This window comes from Moschus berezovskii, chromosome 1 (assembly GCF_049115385.1).
Source record: "Moschus berezovskii isolate FMDL1 chromosome 1, NW_MosBer_1.0, whole genome shotgun sequence".
Classification (NCBI taxonomy): Eukaryota; Metazoa; Chordata; class Mammalia; order Artiodactyla; family Moschidae; genus Moschus; species Moschus berezovskii.
Genome location: NC_142460.1, coordinates 85,571,181 through 85,593,763, shown reverse-complemented (window position 1 = coordinate 85,593,763; position 22,583 = coordinate 85,571,181). Strand labels below are relative to the sequence as shown.

Here is a 22,583-nt window from a genome sequence, read left to right as displayed (position 1 = left end):
CCACAGGGTGGTGTCATCTGGGTGTCTGAGCTTATTGATATTTCTCCCGGCAATCTTGATTTCAGCTTGTGCTTCATTCAGCCCAGCATTTCGCATAATGTACTCTGCATATAAGTCAAATAAGTAGGGTGACAATATATAGCCTTGACATACTTCTTTCCCAATTTGGAGCCAGTGTGTTGTTCCATGTCCGGTTCTAACTGTTGCTTCCTGACCTGCATACAGATTTCTCAGGAGGCAGGTCAGGTGGTCTGGTATTCCCATCTCTTTAAGAATTTTCCACAGTTTGTTGTGATCCACATAGTCAAAGGCTTTGGCATAATCAATAAAGCAGAAGTAGATGGAACTCTCTTGCTTTTCCTATGATCCAAAGCATGTAGGCAGTTTGATCTCTGGTTCCTCTGCCTTTTCTAAATTCGGCTTGAACATCTGGAAGTTTACTGTTCACATACTGTTGAAGCCTGGCTTGGAGAATTTTAAGTATTACTTTGCTAGTGTGTGAGATGAGTGCAATTGTGTGGTAGTTTGAACATTCTTTGGCATTGCCTTTCTTTGGGATTGGAATGAAAATCGATCTTTTCCAGTCCTGAGGCCACTGCTGAGTTTTCCAAATTTGCTGGCATATTGAGTGCAGCACTTTCACAGCATCATCTTTCAGGATTTGAAATAACTCAACTGGAATTCCATCACCTCCGCTAGCTTTGTTCATAGTGATGCTTCCTAAGGCTCACTTGACTTCACATTCCAGGATGTCTGACTCTAGGTGAGTGATCACACCATCGTGGTTATTTGGGTCATGACGATCTTTTTGTCTAGTTCTTCTGTGTATTCTTGCCATCTCTTCTTAATATCGTCTGCTTCGGTTAGGTCCATACCATTTCTGTCCTTCATTGTGCCCATTTTTGCATGAAATGTTCCCTTGGTATCTCTAATTTTCTTGAAGAGATCGCTAGTCTTTCCCATGCTACTGTTTTCCTCTATTTCTTTGCACTGATCACTGAGGAAGGCTTTCTTATCTCTCCATGTTATTCTTTGGAACTTCGCATTCAGATGAGTGTATCTTTCCTTTTCTCCTTTGCCTTTAGCTTCTCTTCTTTTCTCAGGTATTTGTAAGGCCTCTTCAGACAACCATTTTGCCTTTTTGCATTTCTTTTCCTTGGGGATGGTCTTGATCCCTGCCTCCTGTATAATGTCACGAACCTCTGTCCATAATTCTTCAGGCACTCGTGTCTATCAGATCTAATCCCTTGAATCTATGTGTCACTTCCACTGTATAAATGTAAGGGATTTGCTGTATTCAGGTCATACCTGAATGGAGTAGTGGTTTTCCCTACTTTCTTCAATTTAAGTCTGAATTTTACAGTAAGGAGTTCATGATCTGAGCCACAATCAGCTCTTGGTCTTTTCACTGACTATATAGAGCTTCTCCATCTTTGGGTGCAAAGAATATAATCAATCTGATTTTGGTATTGACCATCTGGTGAAGTCCATGTGTAGAGTCTTCTCTTGTGTTGTTGGAAGAGGGTGTTTGCTATGACCAGTGCATTCTCTTGGTAAAACTCTGTTAGCCTTTTTCCTGCTTCATTTTGTACTCCAAGGCCAAAGTTGCCTGTTACTCCAGGTATCTCTTGACTTTCTACTTTTGCATTCCAGTCCCCTCTGATGAAAAGGACATCTTTTTTGGGTGTTAGTTCTAGAAGGTCTTGTAGGTCTTCATAGAACTGTTCAACTTCAGCTTCTTCAGCATTAATGGTTGGGGCATAGACTTGGATTACTGTGATATTGAATGGTTTGCTTGGAAACAAACAGAGATCATTCTGTCGTTTTTGAGACGGCACCCAAGTACTGCATTTCGGACTCTTTTGTTGACTATGAGGGCTACTCCGTTTCTTCTAAGGGATTCTTGCCCACAGTAGTAGAAATAATAATCATCTGAATTAAATTCACCCATTCCAGTCCATTTTAGTTCACTCTTGCCATCTCCTGTTTGACCACTTGTAATTTGCCTTGATTTATGGACCTAATATTCCAGGTTCCTATGCAATATTGCTCTTTAGTATCTCCTATTTCTGTTCCATTTTCTAAACATGGTTAAACATCCCTTCACCTGCACCCCCCGACAAAAACTCCAGTACTATAAACATGGTGAATAAACTTTTAAAATGTTCTTAATTATGAAACTTTTAAAAAAAAGATTTAAAAATTATTTAAATACGTTAATCCACTGACTTCCTTTTTTCACAAGTATATTTCAACAAATAATGAGGCTATTACAGGGTTATGACCACCCCCTTTCCACCCCCCACCCAGTCTTTAATTTCTAGGGTTTCAACAACACTCTTCTGGTGAACCATGGCCACTCAGGCAATAGTCAAGGTCACACAGAGCTATTTATATTGACACTTTAATTTTGCCTCTGCACCGCATCAAAAGCCAGCCAGTGTGAGGAACTATTTCTGACTAGCTTGTTCATGAGATAGCAGTGGTTTTCAACTCTGGCTGCATATCAGAATGTCCTGGGGAGCTTTTAAAAAGTTACCAATACTCTGACTTTATCACAGACGCAGAGCTGCTGTGGGTGTGAACCACACCCTGTGGGTGATTCTGAGGTGCAGCCGAGCTGAGAAGTCGGCCAGGGACATCCTGTACATTCTATGAATTTACCACTGTTTGATCCAGCACCTGGAGCTTCTTCCTTTTGAAAACCACATGGGGGTGGAAATCTTCCTAAGTCAAGATCAAAGCATTTATTCTATTTTTATTCAACTGTTTTGTTCTTTTAACTTTTTGGTACTTGGTGAACCTCTTACATTGTGGCACTAAGTCTGTAACTGAAGTTCTCTCTGATGTGCTTCAGCAACTCTATTATTAGATCAGGAGTTTCTTGCCAGCTACACCCCTTAAATTCTCCTTTGAGATTCCTAACTTGTATCTGGCCTCCCATACCTATGGAGACCTGCCCTCTTCACCTGGCTATCTTGCCATTTTGTGAAATACATTTCCCCCATACAATGGATATTACAGATGGCCACCCGGAATCCATTTCCCTTCCCCTTCTCACAGAGCCCTGTCCAGCTTGGGGGTACCTCATTCCTCATTACACCAATGGGTGTCATGCCATTCCTCATGCCAGTGATTGGTTCAGGAATCCAGTCCTAAGCTGGTCAGCACAGAGGACTCTCATGGCCATAACGATCGACCCATGTGACTAAGTGAAGGCTACTATGTGGGGTGAGGGGCGGGGAGGGCGACAGACACTTAATGCGGAGGTTCTGGGAAAGAAGGGTCCCTGCGCCAAGAAGCAAGCTACCAGCAATGACGTTCTTTCTCCTTCTGGTCATAACGACTGTCAAAGGTAAAACCTAGAGCTATTAATACTATACCACTCTGGTGCTGCAAAGGGAGCCAGTCTGAGGAGAAAGCTGACCCTCAGAGGAGGGCATAGCTGAGGAAAACATGGAGAAATGGAAACACAGCCATTGGACTAAATCGTCCCTAAAGCTTTCCCTACACCTGGGTGTCCCAATAAGTTACCTCCTTGCATAAGCCAATAGAGCTGGATTTGCTCTTACTTGCAGCTGAAACCAAGCTTCCCAGGTGGTGCAGTGGTGAAGAATCTACCTGCCAATGCAGGAGACGCAGATGTGGGTTCAATCCCTGGTTCGGGAAGACCCCCTGAAGTAGGAAATGGCAATTTGCTCCAGTATTCTTGCCTGGAAAATTCCATGGACAGAGGAGCCTGGCAGGCTACAGTCCATGGGATCACAAGGAGTCGGCACAACTGAGAACACACAGCCCAAACCACTATACCCACTATACCTGGTGAAATCCCTCATTACTCCAATAGGACAATGTGATGACTTCTAACATCTACGCTTTATGATCCTTGGCATACAATTATAACCAGTGCTGAGGAAGGTTCTTAAAGATATTCTCTAAATTTCCTCTACAGATATTGTTTTTTTTCCCCAAAAACCTTTATTGTTAAGAATTTCAAACATTCAGAACCGCTGAAGACCTTTAAACCTACCATCTAGATTCACATTTTGCCATATGTTTGTTTCATCTATTTCTAATCTATTTATCTACCTACATACCTATATTTTGCAGAATCATTTGAAAGTGAGTTTAAGTATTTTGACACTTCATCTTTAAATACTTAAGTTTAGCATATGTCTCTTAAGCACCAGCAAACTATGAAAATTTACTATTTTTAATATCATCTAAAATCTAGCCTATTTGTCCTCAAAATTATCTTATGTAGCCCTTTAAAAAAATTTTTTTTTAAATTTATTTTTGGCTGCACTGGGTCTTCACTGCTGCTTGTGGATTTTCTCTAGTTTTGGCGAGCAGGGGCCACTCTTCATTGCAGTGTAGAGGCCTCTCACTGTGGTGGCTTCCCTTGTTGCCGAGCATGGGCTCCAGAGTGTGGGCTTCAGCAGTTGTGGCACACAGGTTTAGCTGCTCTGCAGCATGTGGCATCTTCCTGGACCAGGGATCGAACTCATGTTCCCTGCATTGGCAGGTAGATTCTTAACCACTGGACAACCCGGGAAGTCCTGTAGTCTTTTTTATTTTTTCAAACTAAGATTCAATCAAGGTTTGCTCATTGCATTTGTATGTTTACCTTTTACTACTTGTTTTCATAACTATTGATCTCATTTTTAAAAAACCATGCTTTCAGTCTATAACACTAAATGCCACTGCGGCAAATTTCTTTGGCCTTCCCTTTCTGATACAATATTCAGCTTGATTGATTATATTCCCCATTTTATAGTGATTCCCTTGGTTCCCTCCTGCATCAGTTCTACTTACTACTCAGATATATTTCCCACAGGGCAGCATCCTTATTTAAATGTCAGATCTTCCTTACAGTAAAGTTCATTAATAAATGTAGAAAGAAATGAGGTGGATGAAACTGGAGCCTATTATACAGAGTGAAGTAAGCCAGAAAGAAAAATATCAATACAGTATACTAATGCATATATATGGAATTTAGAAAGAGGGTAAACTTAACCCTGTATACGAGACAGCAAAAGAGACACAGGTGTATAGAACAGTCTTTGGGACTCTGTGGAGAGGGTGAGGGTGGGATGATTTGGGAGAATGGCATTGAAACATGTATATTATCATATGTGAAACGAATCACCAGTCCAGGTTTGACGCATGATACAGGATGCTCGGGGCTGGTGCATGGGGATGACCCAGAAGGAGGATATGTGGAGGAGGGAGGTGGGAGGGGGATTCAAGAAGGGGAACACATGTACACCCGGGGTGGATTCATGTCATTGTATGGCAAAACCATCCAATATAATATTGTAAAGTAATTCGCCTCCAATAAAAAAAAGAAAAACGAAAAAAAAAATGTAGAAAGAATGATGGAGGTGGAAAATTACCATATAGTAAACACCATAGTTATAACTGTAATAGGCAAGAACCACTGAAGGATATTAAAATTCATGGATGAAAGTATGATGAGGAAAAGGATATTTGCATGGTCTGAAAGTATCTCCCACAAGACACTTATTAATTGCAGAGGAAAAAAAATAGTAACTTCACAGGAACAAACCTTGTAGACGGCACTTTAACTGAGTGATCAAAGTTGACATCACCAACAATAAAACACTGACCTCATGGGCCCTCTGATATGATGCACTGTGACAGGCACAGCATTTGTAACCTCAATCTAACGATGAGAAAATATCAGACAATCCCAAACTGAGGTATATTCTACAAAATAAATGGCCAAAAGCCTTCCAAAGTGTCAAAGTCAGAAAGACGGAGAGCTGCCTCGGTTGGAAGATTAAGGAGGCATGACATCTAAATGCAATGTGGGTTCCTGGACTAGATCCTGGCCCTGTGGGGCCTGGACATTAGTAGGAAAAAGGGTCAAATACAAATAACATCTGTAAATTATTTAATAGTATTACATCGATATTAACATTATGGTTTTGATCATTGTATTACAGTTATTTAATACATTAGCTTTTGGAGAAGCTGCATGAAGGGTATATGGATTCTCTGTGTATTATTTTTGAAAAATTTTTGTAAATCCAAAATTATTTTTTTAAGAAACAGGACTTCCAAGGTGGTCCAGTGGTTGGGAATCCACCAGTCAAGGGTTCCATCCCCACTCTGGGAAGACCCCACATGCCTCAAGAGCAATGAGGTCCATGCACCACCACCACTGAGCTTACGCTCTAAAGCCCACGTGCCACAACTACTGAAGCCCTCACACCCAGAGCTAGTGCTCCGCAATGAAGAGCAGCACCTGCTCACTGCAATACAGAAAAGCCCGTCCGGCAGAGAAGACCCAGTGCGGCCAAAAACAAACAAGTAAACGTAATAAAAAACAAAAACAGCTCTTCAGTTAATTCATAAGTTTCTCTTCTAGGATTAGTAAGCTTGACCTAATCAAACCAAAGACTTAAGAAACAGAACTAAAAATATATATCTATATCTCTCTTATAAACACAACCATTGTTGATTCTTACCTGAAAGCCTCTGTCCTCTCACAAATACACTCCCGTTTCTACTCAGCTTTGATTTGGAGTCTGATCCAGAACGTCCCAGGTTAAATATGGATTTCCACTTCTTGGATTTACTGGAGAGCTTTCTTCTAAAAGAGCCAAGCCACAGGGGGTAAGTTGGATAACTAGCCATTTCAATGGGACTCTGAACTATAGAAGGAATATCCCAAACATGTTCTTAGTTATGAACAACTCTGACATGGCAAGAAATTCTTCTAAAAAATCCAAGTTGAGCCTGAGTCTCACCCTGTCCAAGGATGTACTTTATGACCCAGCCAGGTTTTCATGAGTCAGAGTGAAGGACCATATTTTTCAGATGTGCTGTTAAAAGTAGGAAAGTGAAAGTGGCTTAATCGTGTCCGACTCTTTGTGATCCCATCAACTGTAGCCCACCAGGCTCCTCAGTCCATAGAATTCTCCAGGCCAGAACACTGGAGTGGGTTGCCATTTCCTCCTCCAGGGGATCTTCCTGATCCAGGGACTGAACCCAGGTCTCCCACATTGAAGGCAGATTCTTTACCATTTAAGCCATGAAGGAAGCCCATTAAAAGCAGGGGTTGGGGGCAAACAGAGGCAGGGGTCGGTGGGAGACTCAGAGGTCACAAGCAACCATAGTTCTGGGAATTCTGGTAGAAATTCTGATGAGCACTTTCCTCCTGGGTTTTCAAAGATATCTATTTCTTACAGGAGTAAACACTAAAGACCAGAGACCTCAGTACTTTTATGCTCTCTGTACTGCAGCCATACTTCTGGGACATACACAGGTGAGGAGAAGCCTAGGGAAGACTTCAGTGGGCTGGACAGGGGGTGGATGAGAAAGCAACTTGGAAGAGAGCCTGGCCTGGGAGAGTTGCAGACTGCTGGGTGTGGTCAGTGGTCACTGCAGAGAAACACAGAGGGTGGTCACTGTGTCTCTGGCTTTGTCTCTCATTTCCCTGATGAAGCAAGGATAGTTGAGTGCTAGACTTACATTGAAGAAAGTAGGGAAAACCATTAGACCATTCAGGAATGACCTAAAGCAAATCCCTTAGGATTATACAGTGGAAGTGAGAAACAGATTCAAGGGATTAGATCTGATGGACAGAGTGCCTGAAGAATTATGGACAGAGGTTTGTGACAATGTTCAGGATGCAGGGATCAAATGACCCCCAAGAAAAAGAAATGGAAAAAGGCAAAATGGTTGTCTGAGGAGGCCTTACAAATAGCTGTGAAAAGAAGAGAGGCTAAAGGCAAAAGAGAAAAGGAAAGATACACCCATTTGAATGCAGAGTTCCAAAGAATAGGAAGGAGAGATAAGAAAGCCTTCCTCAGTGATCAATGCAAAGAAATAGAGGAAAACAATAGAATGGGAAAGACTAGCGATCTCTTCACGGAGAAGGCAATGGCAAGCCACTCCAGTACTCTTGCCTAGAAAACCCCATGGATGGAGGAGCCTGGTGGGCTGCAGTCCGTGGGGTCGCTAAGGGTCGGACACAACTGAGCGACTTCACTTTCACTTTTCACTTTCACACATTGGAGAAGGAAATGGCAACCCACTCCAGTGTTCTTGCCTGGAGAATCCCAGGGAAGGGGGAGCCTGGTGGGCTTCTGTCTATGGGGTCACACAGAGTCGGACACGACTGAAGTGACTTAGCAGCAGCAGCAGCAGCAGCAGCGATCTCTTCAAGAAAACTAGAGATACCAAGGAAACATTTCATGCAAAGATGGGCTCGATAAAGGACAGAAATTGTATGGACCTAACAGAAGCAGAAGATATTAAGAAGAGATGGCAAGAATACACAGAAAAACTGTACAAAAAAGATCTTTACGACCCAGATAATCACGATGGCGTGATCACTCACCTAGAGCCAGACATCTTGGAATGTGAAGTCAAGTGGGCCTTAGGAAGCATCACTACAAACAAAGCTAGTGGAGGTGATGGAATTCCAGTTGAGCTATTTCAAATCCTAAAATCGATGATATAAAAGTGCTGCACCCAATATGTCAGCAAATTTGGAAAACTCAGCAGTGGCCACAGGACTGGAAAAGGTCAGTTTTCATTCCAATCCCAAAGAAAGGCAATGCCAAAGAATGTTCAAGCTACCACACAACTGCACTCATCTCACACGCTAACAAAGTAATACACAAAATTCTCCAAGCCAGGCTTCAACAGTATGTGAACTGTGAACTTCCAGATGTTCAAGCTGGATTTAGAAAAGGCAGAGGAACCAAAGATCAAATTGCCAACATCTGCTGAATCACTGAAAATGCAAGAGAGTTTCAGAAAAACATCTACTTCTGTTTTATTGACTATACCAAAGCCTTTGACTGTGTGGATCACAACAAACTGTGGAAAATTCTTCAAGAGATGAGAATAACAGACCACCTGACCTGCCTCCGGAGAAATCTGTATGCAGGTCAGGAAGCAACAGCTAGAACTGGACATGGGACAACAGACTGGTTCCAAATCAGGAAAGGAGTACGTCATGGCTGTATATTGTCACCCTGCTTATTTAACTTATATGTAGAGTATATCATGAGAAATGCTGGGCTGGATGAAGCACAAGCTGGAATCAAGATTGCCAGGAGAAATATCAATAACCTCAGATACCCAGATGACACCACCCTTATGGAAGAAAGCAAAGAACTAAAGAGCCTCTTGATGAAAGTGAAAGAGGAGAGTGAAAAAGCTGGCTTAAAACTCAACATTTAGAAATCTAAGATCATGGCATCTGGTCCCATCACTTTATGGCAAATAGATGAGAAAACAGTGGAAACAGTGACAGACTTTATTTCTTGGGCTCCAAAATCACTGCAGATGGTGACTGTAGCCATGAAATTAAAAGACACTTGCTCCTTGGGAGAAAAGCTATGACCAACCTAGACAGCATATTAAAAAGCAGAGACATTACTTTGCCAACAAAGGTCTGTCTAGTCAAAGCTATGGTTTTTCCTGTAGTCATGTATGGATGTGAAAGTTGGACTATAAACAAAGCTGAGTTCGAAAGAATTGATCCTTTTGAACTGTGGTGTTGGAGAAGACTCTTGCGAGTCCCTTGGACTGCAAGGAGATCCAACCAGTCCATCCTAAAGGAGATCAGTCCTGAATATTCATTGGAAAGACTGATGCTAAAGCTGAAACTCCAATACTTTGGCACCTGGGGTGAAGAGCTGACTCACTGAAAAAGACCCTGATGCTGGGAAAGATTGAAGGCGGGAAGAGAAGGGGACGACAGAGGATGAGATGGTTGGATGGCATCACCGACTCAATGGACATGAGTTTGAGTAAATTCCAGGAGTTGGTGATGGACAGGGAGGCCTGGCGTGCTGCAGTCCATAGGGTCACAAAGAGTCAGACACGCCTGAACGACTGAACTGAACTGAACTCAGATAAGGCCCAGAGGACCTGGTGCCACCAGAGGTCACCACAGAGGCCTTGCCAGGCTCTGGCTGGCCTAGCCATTATATTTCATAAAGTTCTGGGATGAAACCCTGCAACCTGTGGGCTCCACAGAGGACCTCTTCTCCACAGGGTTCTCATAGAACACATGCTTCTACCAACAGAGATAGACCTGTAATGCTTCGTGGTTTCTGTCGGATCTAGCCCAATGTTGTCAAGCACTTGGCCTTGGGGTAGATTTTACAGTATCGTGCATACTTTGAGGTACGGTGCACCCCAGGTGTGGCTGACAGCACAAAGAAGGTATACTTGATTGTCCTTCAGGGCTATCCTTCTTCCTGATTCCTGGATGAAAGTCTCATCCTCCAGGGATTTGGGGGGAGGGCCAGTGCCATCTGTGCCCTCCAGGAAATGGAGGGTTTCCTGCCAGGTCAGGTCCAGGCGCCCTTCCCAGGCACCCAGCACGCTCTCCCTCCCCAGAGGGAAACAGCCCTGCCATCATGTGCAGGACGCTGACAAGAGGTCTGAGGGGTCTGCTTTCACACCTCCTTTCACTGACCAAAAGGCAAGGATGACACTCTTCAGGGAAAAGAGTGCCTCCCGGCTCCTCCACTTACTGTCTGCCCACAATTTAGCACTCTTGCTTCCATAACTAAGGAATGTGTGGAAACCAGGGTTACAACAGAAGAAATGAAAAGGAGAAGTGAGGAAAGACATGAGTGAAAATGGTGTCTGTCTTGCTTTTGGAGGGAAGGGAGGGCTCTGACAGGTAAGAGAGGAGGAACAGAAGCCAGGATGCATGTCCCCAAGTGCCGCGTCCTCAGTTTTCAGTCCAGAGTGGTGCTTTGTCAACTTGTCCTCCGTCCACCTCCACACCTTTTATAATGTGCGGTAAAGGTGAAGGGTGGGAGGAGGCAGCCAAAGTTTTCTGTTGAGCAACCTTCCTTTTGAAAACATCAAGGTTATTTTGTTTAAGCTAGGAAATAAGGGATTTTAATTATGATTCTTGACACCTATGAGCCCTATCCCCACCACAGTACTAGGGATCTCTGGTGGGAGATCAAGGTCTCAAAGACCTTTGGGGCAGTGAGGGAATGCACCAGTCATTGGTGGACGTCATGGCATCAGCTCCCATCTCTTCTGGAAGGCCGCCTTACCCCCCAAACCAGATCACAATCCCAGCCCATGCTGCCATTATAGCCCTGAGACTCTAACGTTTCCTCTTCTGTCTCCCGTCACCCAAACATCTCCCAGAATTTGAAAGAAGGCCACTTACTTGTTGTCTGGTAACTCAAGGACAGTGTGGAAGAGGGTGCCCATGGGAGGGACAATCTCGGGCAGGCTATTCTCTCTTCTTTCCTTCCTGGCGGGATGATTAGTAGCCAGGCTCCGGGCCTGAGCTTCTTCCAGACTCACCAACTTCATGGGCAGGGAGAGGGCAGGCAGGGTCAGGCTCTTCATGATCGGCCGGTTTTCTGTAAAGAGAAGAGAAGAGCTCATAGACTTCCTGGGAGTGGATCTGTTCACCAGTCCCAGCCAGATGCCCGCAGCCACAGCTCCCCCATTCCTGACCTCCTGGCAGGGGCTTCTCTTGGGCATGGTGGGGTCTGTGGCAAAGACTACATATAGGAATGTGATAGCAATCCTGGCCAGCCCAGCCAGAGGGCACACAGAGGCTTCAGAAGGTAACCTTCATTCTTGTACTTTTCAGAGACAGACTATTCATTCATTCACACAACAACATATTGAGCATTTACTGTGGGCCAGAGTAACAGCTGAGGGTATTTGCCCCTGGGTACTGCCTAGTCCCTCGGTCAGGTGAGAATATGTGTTCAGCCCAGAGGTGGTCTCACTCAGCTAGGGTGGGGAGGAAATTACCCCTTCTCTCTTGGCAACCCACTCCAGTACTCTTGCCTGTAACATCCCATGGACGGAGGAACCTGGTAGGCTGCAGTCCATGGGGTTGCAAAGAGTTGGACATGACTGAGCGACTTCACTTTCACTTTTTACTTTCATGCATTGGAGAAGGAATTGGCAACCCACTCCACGGTTTTCTTGCCTGGAGAATCCCAGGGATTCTCCCAGCAGAGCCTGGTGGGCTGCCGTCTATGAGGTCGCACAGAGTCGGACACGACTGAAGTGACTTAGCAGCAGCAGCAGCTGTAGCTGGAAAACATGGCCTCCAAGTCAATTTAAGGTTGGAGGTCCATACAGTCAAAGCTATGGGTTTTTCCAGTAGTCATATACAGACGTGAGAGGTGGATCATAAATAAGGCTGAGGGCTGAAGAATGCTTTTGAACTGTGGTGCTAGAGAAGACTCTTGAGAGTCCCTTGGACTGCAAGGAGATCAAACCAGCCAATCCCAAAGGAAATCATCCCTGAATATTCATTGGAAGGACTGATGCTGAAGCTGAAGTTCCAATACTCTGGCCACCTGATGTGAAGAGCTGACTCACTGGAAAAGACCCTGATGCTGGGAAAGATTGAGGGCAAGAAGAGAAGGGGGCAGCAGAGGGTGAGATAGTTAAATAGTATTGCTAACTCAATGGACATGAATATAAGCAAACTCCAGGAGATAGTGAAGGATAGGGCACCCTGGCATGCAGTCCATGGGGTCACAAAGAGTTGGATCTGAAAGACTTAGTGACTGAACAATGACAACAAATTACTTATTCCATTTTGTGTAAATGTTAAGTATGGTACCAAAGTCAATAAGAATTCACAAGAAGAACATTTAAGTGGAATGCACTGAATAATATGTATTGGAGACAGTCAAGAGTTAAAGGCTCAGAGGAAACTAAGTTTCAATATGCGGGACAAAAGCTGATTAAGGCAATGGTCATAAAAAGGACAGGCATTTCCAGGTTGGAATTAGGAACACCCTTAACACTAACAGTCATGGGTGGAATTTGCTGTCAAGAAGAACATTTCCCAAAGTCATTAATTCTCTACAATGGTTTATTTATTTGTTTTCCTATTTTTTTCCTCCCAGAGGCATCACTGGGTAAAGAAAAAGCACAGGTTGGAAGATTTAGGTTCCATGTTCAGTCCTACCAGTTGCTAAACTTTGCTGGTTCTCTGGTCCTTCATGTATAAAATAAGGTTGATAACTTTAGGATGGTTGTTGTGATAAAACAATGAGATGATATATGTGGAGGGTCCGCCATAGTTCCTGGCATACAATAAGTCCCCAGTGAATTACTGGTTGATTCAAAAGGATGAATGAATGAAAGCATACTATTTCTCATTCTCAGGTGGTGCTAGCGGTAAAGAACCTACTGGAGACATAAGAGCTGTGGGTTCAATCCCTGGATCGGGAAGATCCGCTGGAGGAGGAAATGGTAGCCCACTTCGGTATTCTTGCCTGCAGGATCCCACGGACAGAGGAGCCTGACAAGCTACAGTCCATGAGGTCGCAAAGAGTCAGAGAAGTCTGAAGCAACTTAGCACAGAGTGCAAGTTAAAATAAAGATAAAAGAAAAGTCAGCTATTCCTAGGTATATAGTCAAGACAATTAAAAACATACGTTCACACAAAAACTTGTACATGACTGTTCACAGCAGCATCACAATAACCAAAAAGCAGAAACAACCCAAATGTCCCAACTGATAAGTGGATACATAAAATATGGTATATCCATACAGTGGATTATCATTCAGCTATTAAAAAAACGAAATGCTGATCTATGAGAACATGTGCTAAGTGAAAGAAGTAGGTCATTAAAAGCCGTATATTGTATGATTCCACTTATATGAAATGTGCAAAAGAAGCAAAATCCATAGAAACAGGAAGTAGATGACGGGTTGCCAGACTCTGGTGGGAAGGGAGGACAAAATGTGGAGTGATTACTTTACTGGGTGTGGGGTTTCTTTCAGGAGTGATGAAAACATCCTGGAATTAGTGGTGATGGTTGAACAATTCTGTGAATACACTAAAAACCACTGAAATGCACACTATAACATGATTAAAGTGGTAAATTTTAAAAGAAAGATCATAAACCACATAGAGGACAGGACGGGGGTAAGAATTATTATCCCAGGAATCAAAATTTGATATTAATTGCAATTGATTACTCTGATGGTTGTAATTGATTTTCCCAAGCTTATCAGCCAAACTAGAAAAGAATGCTTTGATCAGCTCATACAAATATTTTGCAGATATAGTTCTTGCACACACTGGTCAAATATTTTGCAGATATAGTTCTTGCACACACTGGTTCTTGACGTATGGACCTGGGCCGGTAGCAGCAGCATCACCTGGAAACTTGTTAGAAATACAGATTTTCAGCAGCACTCCAGACAAGCTGAATCAGAAATTCTGGGTACGAAGTCCAGTAAACTGTTCTTCAACAAGCCTTCCCAGTCATGTGATGTATGCTAATGCTGGAAACTGTACCCTCACACAAATGGTAGTTATCAGGTTTACTGATCAGCTGGATTTTTTATTTTTACAAATTAGGCTTATATGAGTTCAAGTAGCATAAACCAATACCAATGCATTCCTGGGGTTCATTATATTATTATGAGGACTGGAACATCATGAATTGCATCTCATTACATCCAACCTGAAATAGCTAAATGTTTCTCACATATAGTGGGTTTCAATGCCAGCTAGTCTCTATATACATGCACCCACAAACACACACACATTGCAGTATGCCCACTGTCCAGTGCAGGGCAGAATGGAGTAAGTGCTCAAGAAACGCTTGCAAGAAAGACAAATACTATATGATACCACTTACATGTGGAATCTAAAAAATAGTACAAATGAAGTTATTTATAAAACAGATACAGACTCATAGAGATAGAAAACAAACTTATGGTTACCTAAGGGGAAGTGGAGGAGGGATTAACTGAGAATATGGTATTACACAGGTACACATTACCATATATAAAATAGATAATAAGGATTTAGGGCAATGGCAAGCCACTCCAGTACTCTTGCCTGGAAAATCCCATGGATGGAGGAGCCTGGTAGGCTGCAGTCCATGGGGTCGCTATGGGTCGGACACGACTGAGCGACTTCACTTTCACTTTTCACTTTCACACATTGGAGAAGGAAATGGCAACCCACTCCAGTGTTCTTGCCTGGAGAATCCCAGGGATGGGGGAGCCTGGTGGGCTTCCGTCTATGGGGTCACACAGAGTCGGACATGACTGAAGTGACTTAGCAGCAGCAGCAGCAGCAACAGAGAACTATATTCAATATCTTATAATCAACTATAATGGAAAAGAACCAAAAAAATAATATAGGTGTGTGTATGTATAAATGGAACAAACACAATATTGTAAATCAATTATATTTCAATTTAAAAAAGAAATGCTTGCAAAGAGAAGGCATTCTGAATACATATGCAAGCATGAACATGATGCTTCTTAACTCACTCAAGCCTTCTGCAATATCAAACTGGAAGAAAAATAAAAGCTAACAGTTGGGGGGATGTTGCCAGTGCCTCTGGATAACAACTGGAAGAGTTTAAGAACTCACTAAAAACAACAGGACAGCATTCAAAGTCATCACACCACGTTCATGGGATAGGCCAGGTAAGCAACTGATCAGAAACATACTAGAGCCACATCTGCACACACCACACCTTTGCTGCACAGGCACACACATACATACGCATGATCCTCAGACACTGACACACAGTGTTGTCAGCGCACACACATAGCTGACACGGATGAGCTAGATCCCGTGCCTCAGGCAAAGAAGAAGTGTATGCCAGGAGGACATTACCATCGTTTTCCAGTGACCCAGGGGTACCGTTGTTAAAGATTTGATCCACATGATTCAGTATGAATTCAATCACCACCTGCTGGACCCGGACTGCAAGGAAGGCTGCATCTCCATTGCAACCAGTGGCTTCAATTTCTTTAGACCTGAACCGCAGAAGAAACACATTCAGTGAATGAGTCTGCCCTACCTACTGAAGCATAAGTGGGGAGCCAGTGGGCCTTTTGTACAGGCCCTAATTCCTAAATGCATACAGCTTGTTAATTTGTATTAATATAACTATTTAAGATCAGTTGAAGAGACTCTTTAAAGGGTGTGAAGCCAACACACTGGACAAATTGGAAACAGTCACCAGGTACTATAAACTGCAAAACTGTAAACACTGTATTAGTCAATATATAGGAACTGATTTTGTTTTTTTCATAGGATCTCCTTCAGGCTCCAAAGATTGTTCTAAGGGCAGGTCGTCATTTACAAAGTCATGTGAAGTAGCTGAATCAGGTTCTAGCTAGCTAGGACCCCACCCAAATCAACAAAAGCCAAGGAACCCCAAAGACCCAGAAAGACCTTTCCAGGAAATTATATCATACAGACCCATCACACTGGCCACATCATGGCTGTAGCCAGAATATACTTCTGGGTTCCAGAGTTTCCAAGGTCAGCAGGCAAATGCTGTTAAAATCACCTTTAATTCCCCTATGTGACAAATAACCATTTAGCCAAAGGTTTGTTTACCAGGGGGCTCAGTTTTGAAGAATCCAGGCTTTGTTTGAACTGGGGGCTGCTTGGAGCCCACTGGGGCAGTGAGGTGAGGGGAGGTGTTACCTGAGGAGGTTTGGGGCCCACACCAGGGCCAGATTCCTGGCATGCATGTTGGTCTTGCTGCTGAAGGATGCGATGTGGGCCAGGTGTCGAATCAGGTATTCCAAGGTCCTGTAACGGTTCATTGAAAAAAAAAAAGTAGGAAACTTCAGAGTCTGTGTGAAACCTGACATCTGGAGATAATTTCTAAGGCTGAGTTAAGAGAGTCTAAATATGTCTATTTCATGAATTTTGGAAGGTTATCAGGAAGCTATCAAGATAGATGGAAGTAATTTTCTGGGCCCTAGGAACACTGGCCGTGGGTGGGGAGGAGACAGTCTTGACAGAAGTCAGCTGAGGATGCTAGTGCAGCCAGAGATGGATCCTGGGACTCACAGTGCTCGGAGCTTGTGCCTCCTGTTACCCAGGGCAGCATGGCCTCCACACAGTCTTGAAACCGGCCCTCATCTCAGCTTTTATTGTAATTCTTCCAGCTATGGGCACCCTGGTACTGGTTAAGGAACTTATTTGATGGATGAATAACATCTGTTATTGCTGGAATGTTCTTACACCACATCAAAATCTGCCCTCTTATAAAGACCTGGGTAGGTTTAAGATCCACTGGGATTCCCTGGTGGCTCAGATGGTAAAGAATCTGCCTGCAATGCTGGGGGACTGAAGTTTGATCCCTGGGTAGGGACGATCCCCTGGAGAAGAGGATGACAATTCACTCTAGTATTCTCGTCTGGAGAATTCCATGGTCAGAGGAGACTGGTGGGCTATAGTCCATAGGCCACAAAGAGTCGAACATGACTGACTGACTTTCACGGGGAAAGGCGGCACAATTAGGGACTAAACTGTGAGAAGGAGATGAGAGGATGAAATGATGTAAGGCTGGTATTGATGAGCACACAGAGACATCAGTCAGCCAAACACTCAAGAGCGACAGTCAAACCCTGTCTAGAAACCATCTTGGTTTCCACTGATTCGGTGAAGCTATGAATCTGGGTAAAAATCTAGACTATCTCTGTGAAACTGGCCTGTGCAATCAGAAATGATTCTTATGGGACTCTGAGGTATACTCTGAAAGTAATTTAGACATGGGCTGTCCCTTTCCGCCAGGGTCTCTGGTCAAGCACCAACACGCTCTGATACAACTGACCTGTTCGCCTACCTCAACCTACCCCAGAAAGCCACTGTCCACTGAATCTGTCCCCTTGTATGATGCCAGCCTGCATCTGTGGTATTACATCACACTGAGAGACTGCGAATTTCCTTTACCAAGAATTCTTACCTGTAATGGGATGGAGGGAGCTCCTGGATAACATTTTGGATTCGGGCCAGTTGGCCTTCTTCTGGGCAATGAGACACTGCCTCCTGTGGACAGGAAACGAAGCAATCCAGTGAGCGCTCAAGAAGGGGGACACCCCCCTGGATCTACGGGTTTTATTCAGGCTTCTGGTACTCCAGCCTCTCAACCATGCCTAGAGACCATCCTTCCAGGAGGCACACTTTTCTAGAAAAAACAAACCACTAAAATCTCGGCGCATTCGTGATGGAAAGTGTCTAGCAATGCAGGCACACAGGGTCTCTATGTGTCCTCAGATGGCAGACAGGTGTCTGGTAAAGATGGTGTGGAATCTTGGGTGTGTCCCGCGTGGCAGACAGAGTCCTCACACTGGGAGAGAGAAACAGAGACTGAGACCGAGGGAGGTGGAGCTGACAGGGTGGCTGCGTGTTTACTCAGCCAGCTGTCGTTTTGGGTGCAAGCAGCCGCTCCCATCTAGCCTGAGACTTTCCTGTGACCAGGCAGCCTGTCGTTGATTCCAGGAAGTGGGGACCACGTGAAGACGTGCCTTCTCAGCAGGATAAGAGCTTTGTCCCTGAGACCCGGTGGCCTTGTCCGGACTTGCTCTCTGGTTGTTTCCTGTGTGGGTATGTGGTTCCCAGCTCAGCCCAGGCCCTCAAGAGAGGCAAGGGTTTCAGTACATGCAGTGTGATTCCAGGCCTGCCTGGGGCTCCTGCACAACACAGGTGTCCCTGACAGATTCCCCTGTACCCCGTGCTGTGAATCTGTCCTGCCTGTGCTCAGGCTCAAGGGCACCTCCAAGTGGCTCAGTACTCAAGACTGCCCGCATGGGAGCTGTACCTGAGTTCAAGGTCAGGTACATCTTTTTTTTTTTCACTACATTATAGTTTACTACACTAAACATGTACAAATCTTCTGCTACAGCTTCCCGAGTCCTTTCATATGCATAATAATAACCGTGTAACCCCACTCAGATCGAGATACTTTAAAAGGGCTCAACTACTGGCTCCATTTTCCTAAGTGGGACACCATACCAGAGCTTTGGCCACCAACTTGTTTTTGTTTGACTTTTTTATTTAATTGAAGTAAAGTATTCACTGAAGCTAACCATTTTCAAAGGCAATCAGAAATCTCTATGTGGGAAAACTCTACTTTATTTCCTACCCAGAAGTGGGGAGAAACTCGGGGCTCAGAGGGTCACAGTCTTCTGCTGGGTTTGCGAGCCTCAAAACGGAGCTGGCATAAATATGATTTCTGTCGCAATCCTTGCTTTTTGAGATGTGCAGATGTAGAGGGTGAGGACCAGAATGGAGCCTTGAGAAAGCACCTGATACCTCTGCCCTCTTCCTAGGCTCTGTCATTTAGAAAACAGATTTGTGGGGGGAGATCCTGACTCTCAAGACAGGGAGAATCTCATAAAGCAAGTGAAGGGAGAGAGCCTCAGAGGAAGGAGGGGTGAAGGAATGAGGCGTGGGCCCTCCCACATTCTATCCTGCGAAAGGCGAAGGGCGGGGTGGGGTGGGGGTGGGGAGGCCTCTCTTCCTCTCTTGGCAAAGAGAGGATGAGCTTTGCAAAGCTTTACACCCACCCGCTTCCCAAGCCCCCCCCCCACTTTCTAAAAGTGTGTCTTAGGAATAAAGGTATAGGTCAGTTTAACAGTATTCATGGAAAGTTCCTTTAATATTTTGGGAAGCTGTTAGTCACCTCTGTTCCGAGAGACTGGGAGGGCTCACCCCTGATGCCTGCAGGTCCCATATGGGATCATTTTATTATTCAGTCTCTCCCCTTCACACCCCAATCCTATTTGGAAGCTCTCTAGATCTTCATTGTTCTCCCAGAGGGTCTGCTCACTGCAAAGCTATTTTTCCATCTCTTTGTGTTCCCACATTAGGACAGCACAGGGTCCATCACTGGGGAATTGAAGGAAGGGAGTTGAAACTTTGCCCATCCCAATCTTCTGCCTAAAAGAGAATTTCACTCAACATTACCCAAGACAATCTTGCTGACGATTAAACTTTAAAAAAATTCAGGTTGTATCTGTGACTATTTGTTCTCTTCCAGTCAATATCAAGAAGACCAGCTTCCTGAACTTTGAGGACTCTGGCGAGGGCTGGTCTCCCATCCCCTCTGGCCGGGCCCAGGCTCTAGTTCCCTCTATTTACCTAAACACCACCTTAGCCCCTGCGCTTGGGCAGCAAAATCCCCAGGACGGATAAGCAACCCGGGTCTGTCCCTTCTAACTGCACCCCAGCTGCAACTCAGTTTTTACCTTTTCTTTTGTATTATTTAAAAATTATTATAAAGCCACTTTTGTTTTTTTAATTATTTTAAGTGATTAGGTTAAAAAGTTATTCATGCACATGATTTTAAAAAGGCAAAGCATTCAAAGGAATACACAGAAGAAAGTGTCTTCCTTCCAACATCGAACCCTCAATCTCCAGAGACGACAACCGCCGCTGTCTTCCAGACAGTTGTTATACCTTTCTGTCTTTGTCACACCTGTGGCAGCAGGCACCTGGCCCATCTTCAGATTCCTTGTCTCCCATCATTTTCTCTTTGCTTGCTCCCTATGGGCCATGCTGGCCTCCATATATTCCCTCAAACAAGCTTGGTATGTCCTCGACAAGGGCCTTGGCACCTGCTATTTCTTCTCAGCACCCTCTTCCACCAGATACTTGCACAATTTGTTCCCTCGCTTCATCTTCGTCTCTGTTCAAATATCACCTCATTGGAGACCTTTGATTACCAGTCCCCAGCATTCTCTGACTTGTGTATGCATGCGTGTTCACTTGCTCAGTTGTCTCTGACTCTTTGTGACCCCATGGACTGCAGCCCGCCAGGTTCCTCTCTCCTTGGAAATTTCCCGGGCAAGAATACTGGGGGGAATTACCATTTCCTAACTCAGGAATCTCGGAGAAGGCAATGGCAAGCCACTCCAGTACTCTTGCCTAGAAAATCCCATGGATGGAGGAGCCTGGTAGGCTGCAGTCCGTGGGGTCGCTAAGGGTCGGACACGACTGAGCGACTTCACTTTCACTTTTACTTTTCACTTTCACACATTGGAGAAGGAAATGGCAGCCCACTCCAGTGTTCTTGCCTGGAGAATCCCAGGGACGGCGGAGCCTGGTGGGCTTCCGTCTATGGGGTCACACAGAGTGGGACACGACTGAAGTGACTTAGCTGCAGCAGCAGCAGCAGCAACTCAGGAATCTGAGGATCTTCTTAACTCAGGAATCAAATCTGTGTCTCTTGCGTCTCCTGCATTGGCAGGTGGATTCTTTACCACTAAGCTACCAGGGAAGCCCTCTCTGACCTGTATCCTGCATTAACTATCTTCATAGTGCTTCTCAACAGTTCTCACTATCGAGTTATGCATTAGATTTATTCGTCCTCTATCTCTTTAATTGGAATGTAAGTTTCATGAGAACCTTGTGGCTCAGCTGGTAAAGAATCCATCTGCAATATGGAAGACTTGGGTTTGATCCCTGAGTTGGGAAGATCCCCTGGAGAAGGGAAAAACTATCCACTCCAGTATTCTGACCTGGAGAATTCCATGGACTTCCATGGGGTGGCAAAGAGTAGGACACGAATGAGCGACTTTCACTTTTCACGAGAACAAGGATTTTACCTGACTTGCTTACAAGCACCTGGAACTGTGCCTGCTGCTGCTGCTGCTGCTGCTAAGTCACTTCAGTCGTGTCCAACTGTGTGACCCCATAGACGGCAACCCACTAGGCTCCCCCATCCCTGGGATTCTCCAGGCAAGAACACTGGAGTGGGTTGCCATCTCCTTCTCCAATGCATGAAAGTGAAAAGTGAAAGGGAAGTCGCTCAGTCGTGTCTGACTCTTCGCGACCCCATGGACTGCAGCCTACCAGGCTCCTCCGTCCATGGGATTTTCCAAGCAAAAGTACTGGAGTAGGGTGCCACTGCCTTCTCCAGGAACTGTGCCTGCCTAGTATAGATAGCAGGTGCTCAAGAGATGTTAGTTGCATTAAGTGAGTAAGTGAACGAATCTGTATTTTGCTTTGCATTTAAAAATGCCAGAAAGCCCCACTTTGGGCCACACTTCCAGGGCAATACCATCCAAGGACCAAACCTCCTCCGTGGGGAGCATCAGCTTTACTGAGACAACTCCCCTCACCTTTCGGCTCCTGGAGAGGTGACCAATCAACCTGGTTTGCCTGAGACTGAGGAGGAGTGTCCTCGAACTCAGAACTTTTCTGAGTTAAAAGTGGGTGAGTCCCTGGCAAACCAGGACAGTTGGCTGCTGCCACGTTGGCAGACATCTTGAGCTCACAGCCAGGCAGCCTCTACCTGATGCCACACATCAGTGGTCCACCCCCCCACCCCGACACTTCAGATGACGTGTGTGGGCCAACCAACCTGCCAGCAAATGTTTACTAGTCAAGAGTCACAACATTCTCCAGTAGCTGGAGAGCAGGGAAAGGAAGCACAAAAATCAGTAAAATAAATATGTTTTCTGTCCTTAGGAGGCTTACAGTCTAATGAGGGAGATGGATACGCAAAGATGTTATTTCAATACAAAATGTAATGCCTCTTTAAACTGCCTTCTCTAAAAATCCTAAATCAGCAAGCAACTTTTCTCTATCTTGGGTTTTATTATTTTAGCTGAATCAATCTGATCCAAATTGACTTTTTCCTAAAATGAACTCTTTTCTGATAAAAATAAAATGTAGTAGGTTTAACAGTTGCTTCCAAAGATATCAGGTCCTAATCTCAAGAACCTGTAAATGTTACCTTATTTGGAAAAAGAGTCTTTGCAGGTGTGATTAAGTTAAGGCTTTTGAAATAAGGAGAGTCTCATGG

At 44.5% G+C, this 22,583-nt stretch overlaps 1 protein-coding gene across 1 annotated transcript in view; it reads right to left on the bottom strand.

The window, feature by feature from the left end:
- ARHGAP31 (Rho GTPase activating protein 31) overlaps window positions 1-22,583 on the bottom strand; it is a 124,816-nt gene that overhangs the window by 23,395 nt on the left and 78,838 nt on the right. Inside the window, exons 4-8 of the mRNA XM_055432176.2 lie at window positions 17,739-17,821; window positions 16,469-16,576; window positions 15,647-15,789; window positions 11,186-11,384; window positions 6,495-6,619 (exon numbers count right to left, since the gene is read on the bottom strand). Of these exons, the coding sequence (XP_055288151.2) occupies window positions 6,495-6,619; window positions 11,186-11,384; window positions 15,647-15,789; window positions 16,469-16,576; window positions 17,739-17,821 (658 nt within the window). The remainder of the gene's footprint in view (window positions 1-6,494; window positions 6,620-11,185; window positions 11,385-15,646; window positions 15,790-16,468; window positions 16,577-17,738; window positions 17,822-22,583) is intronic.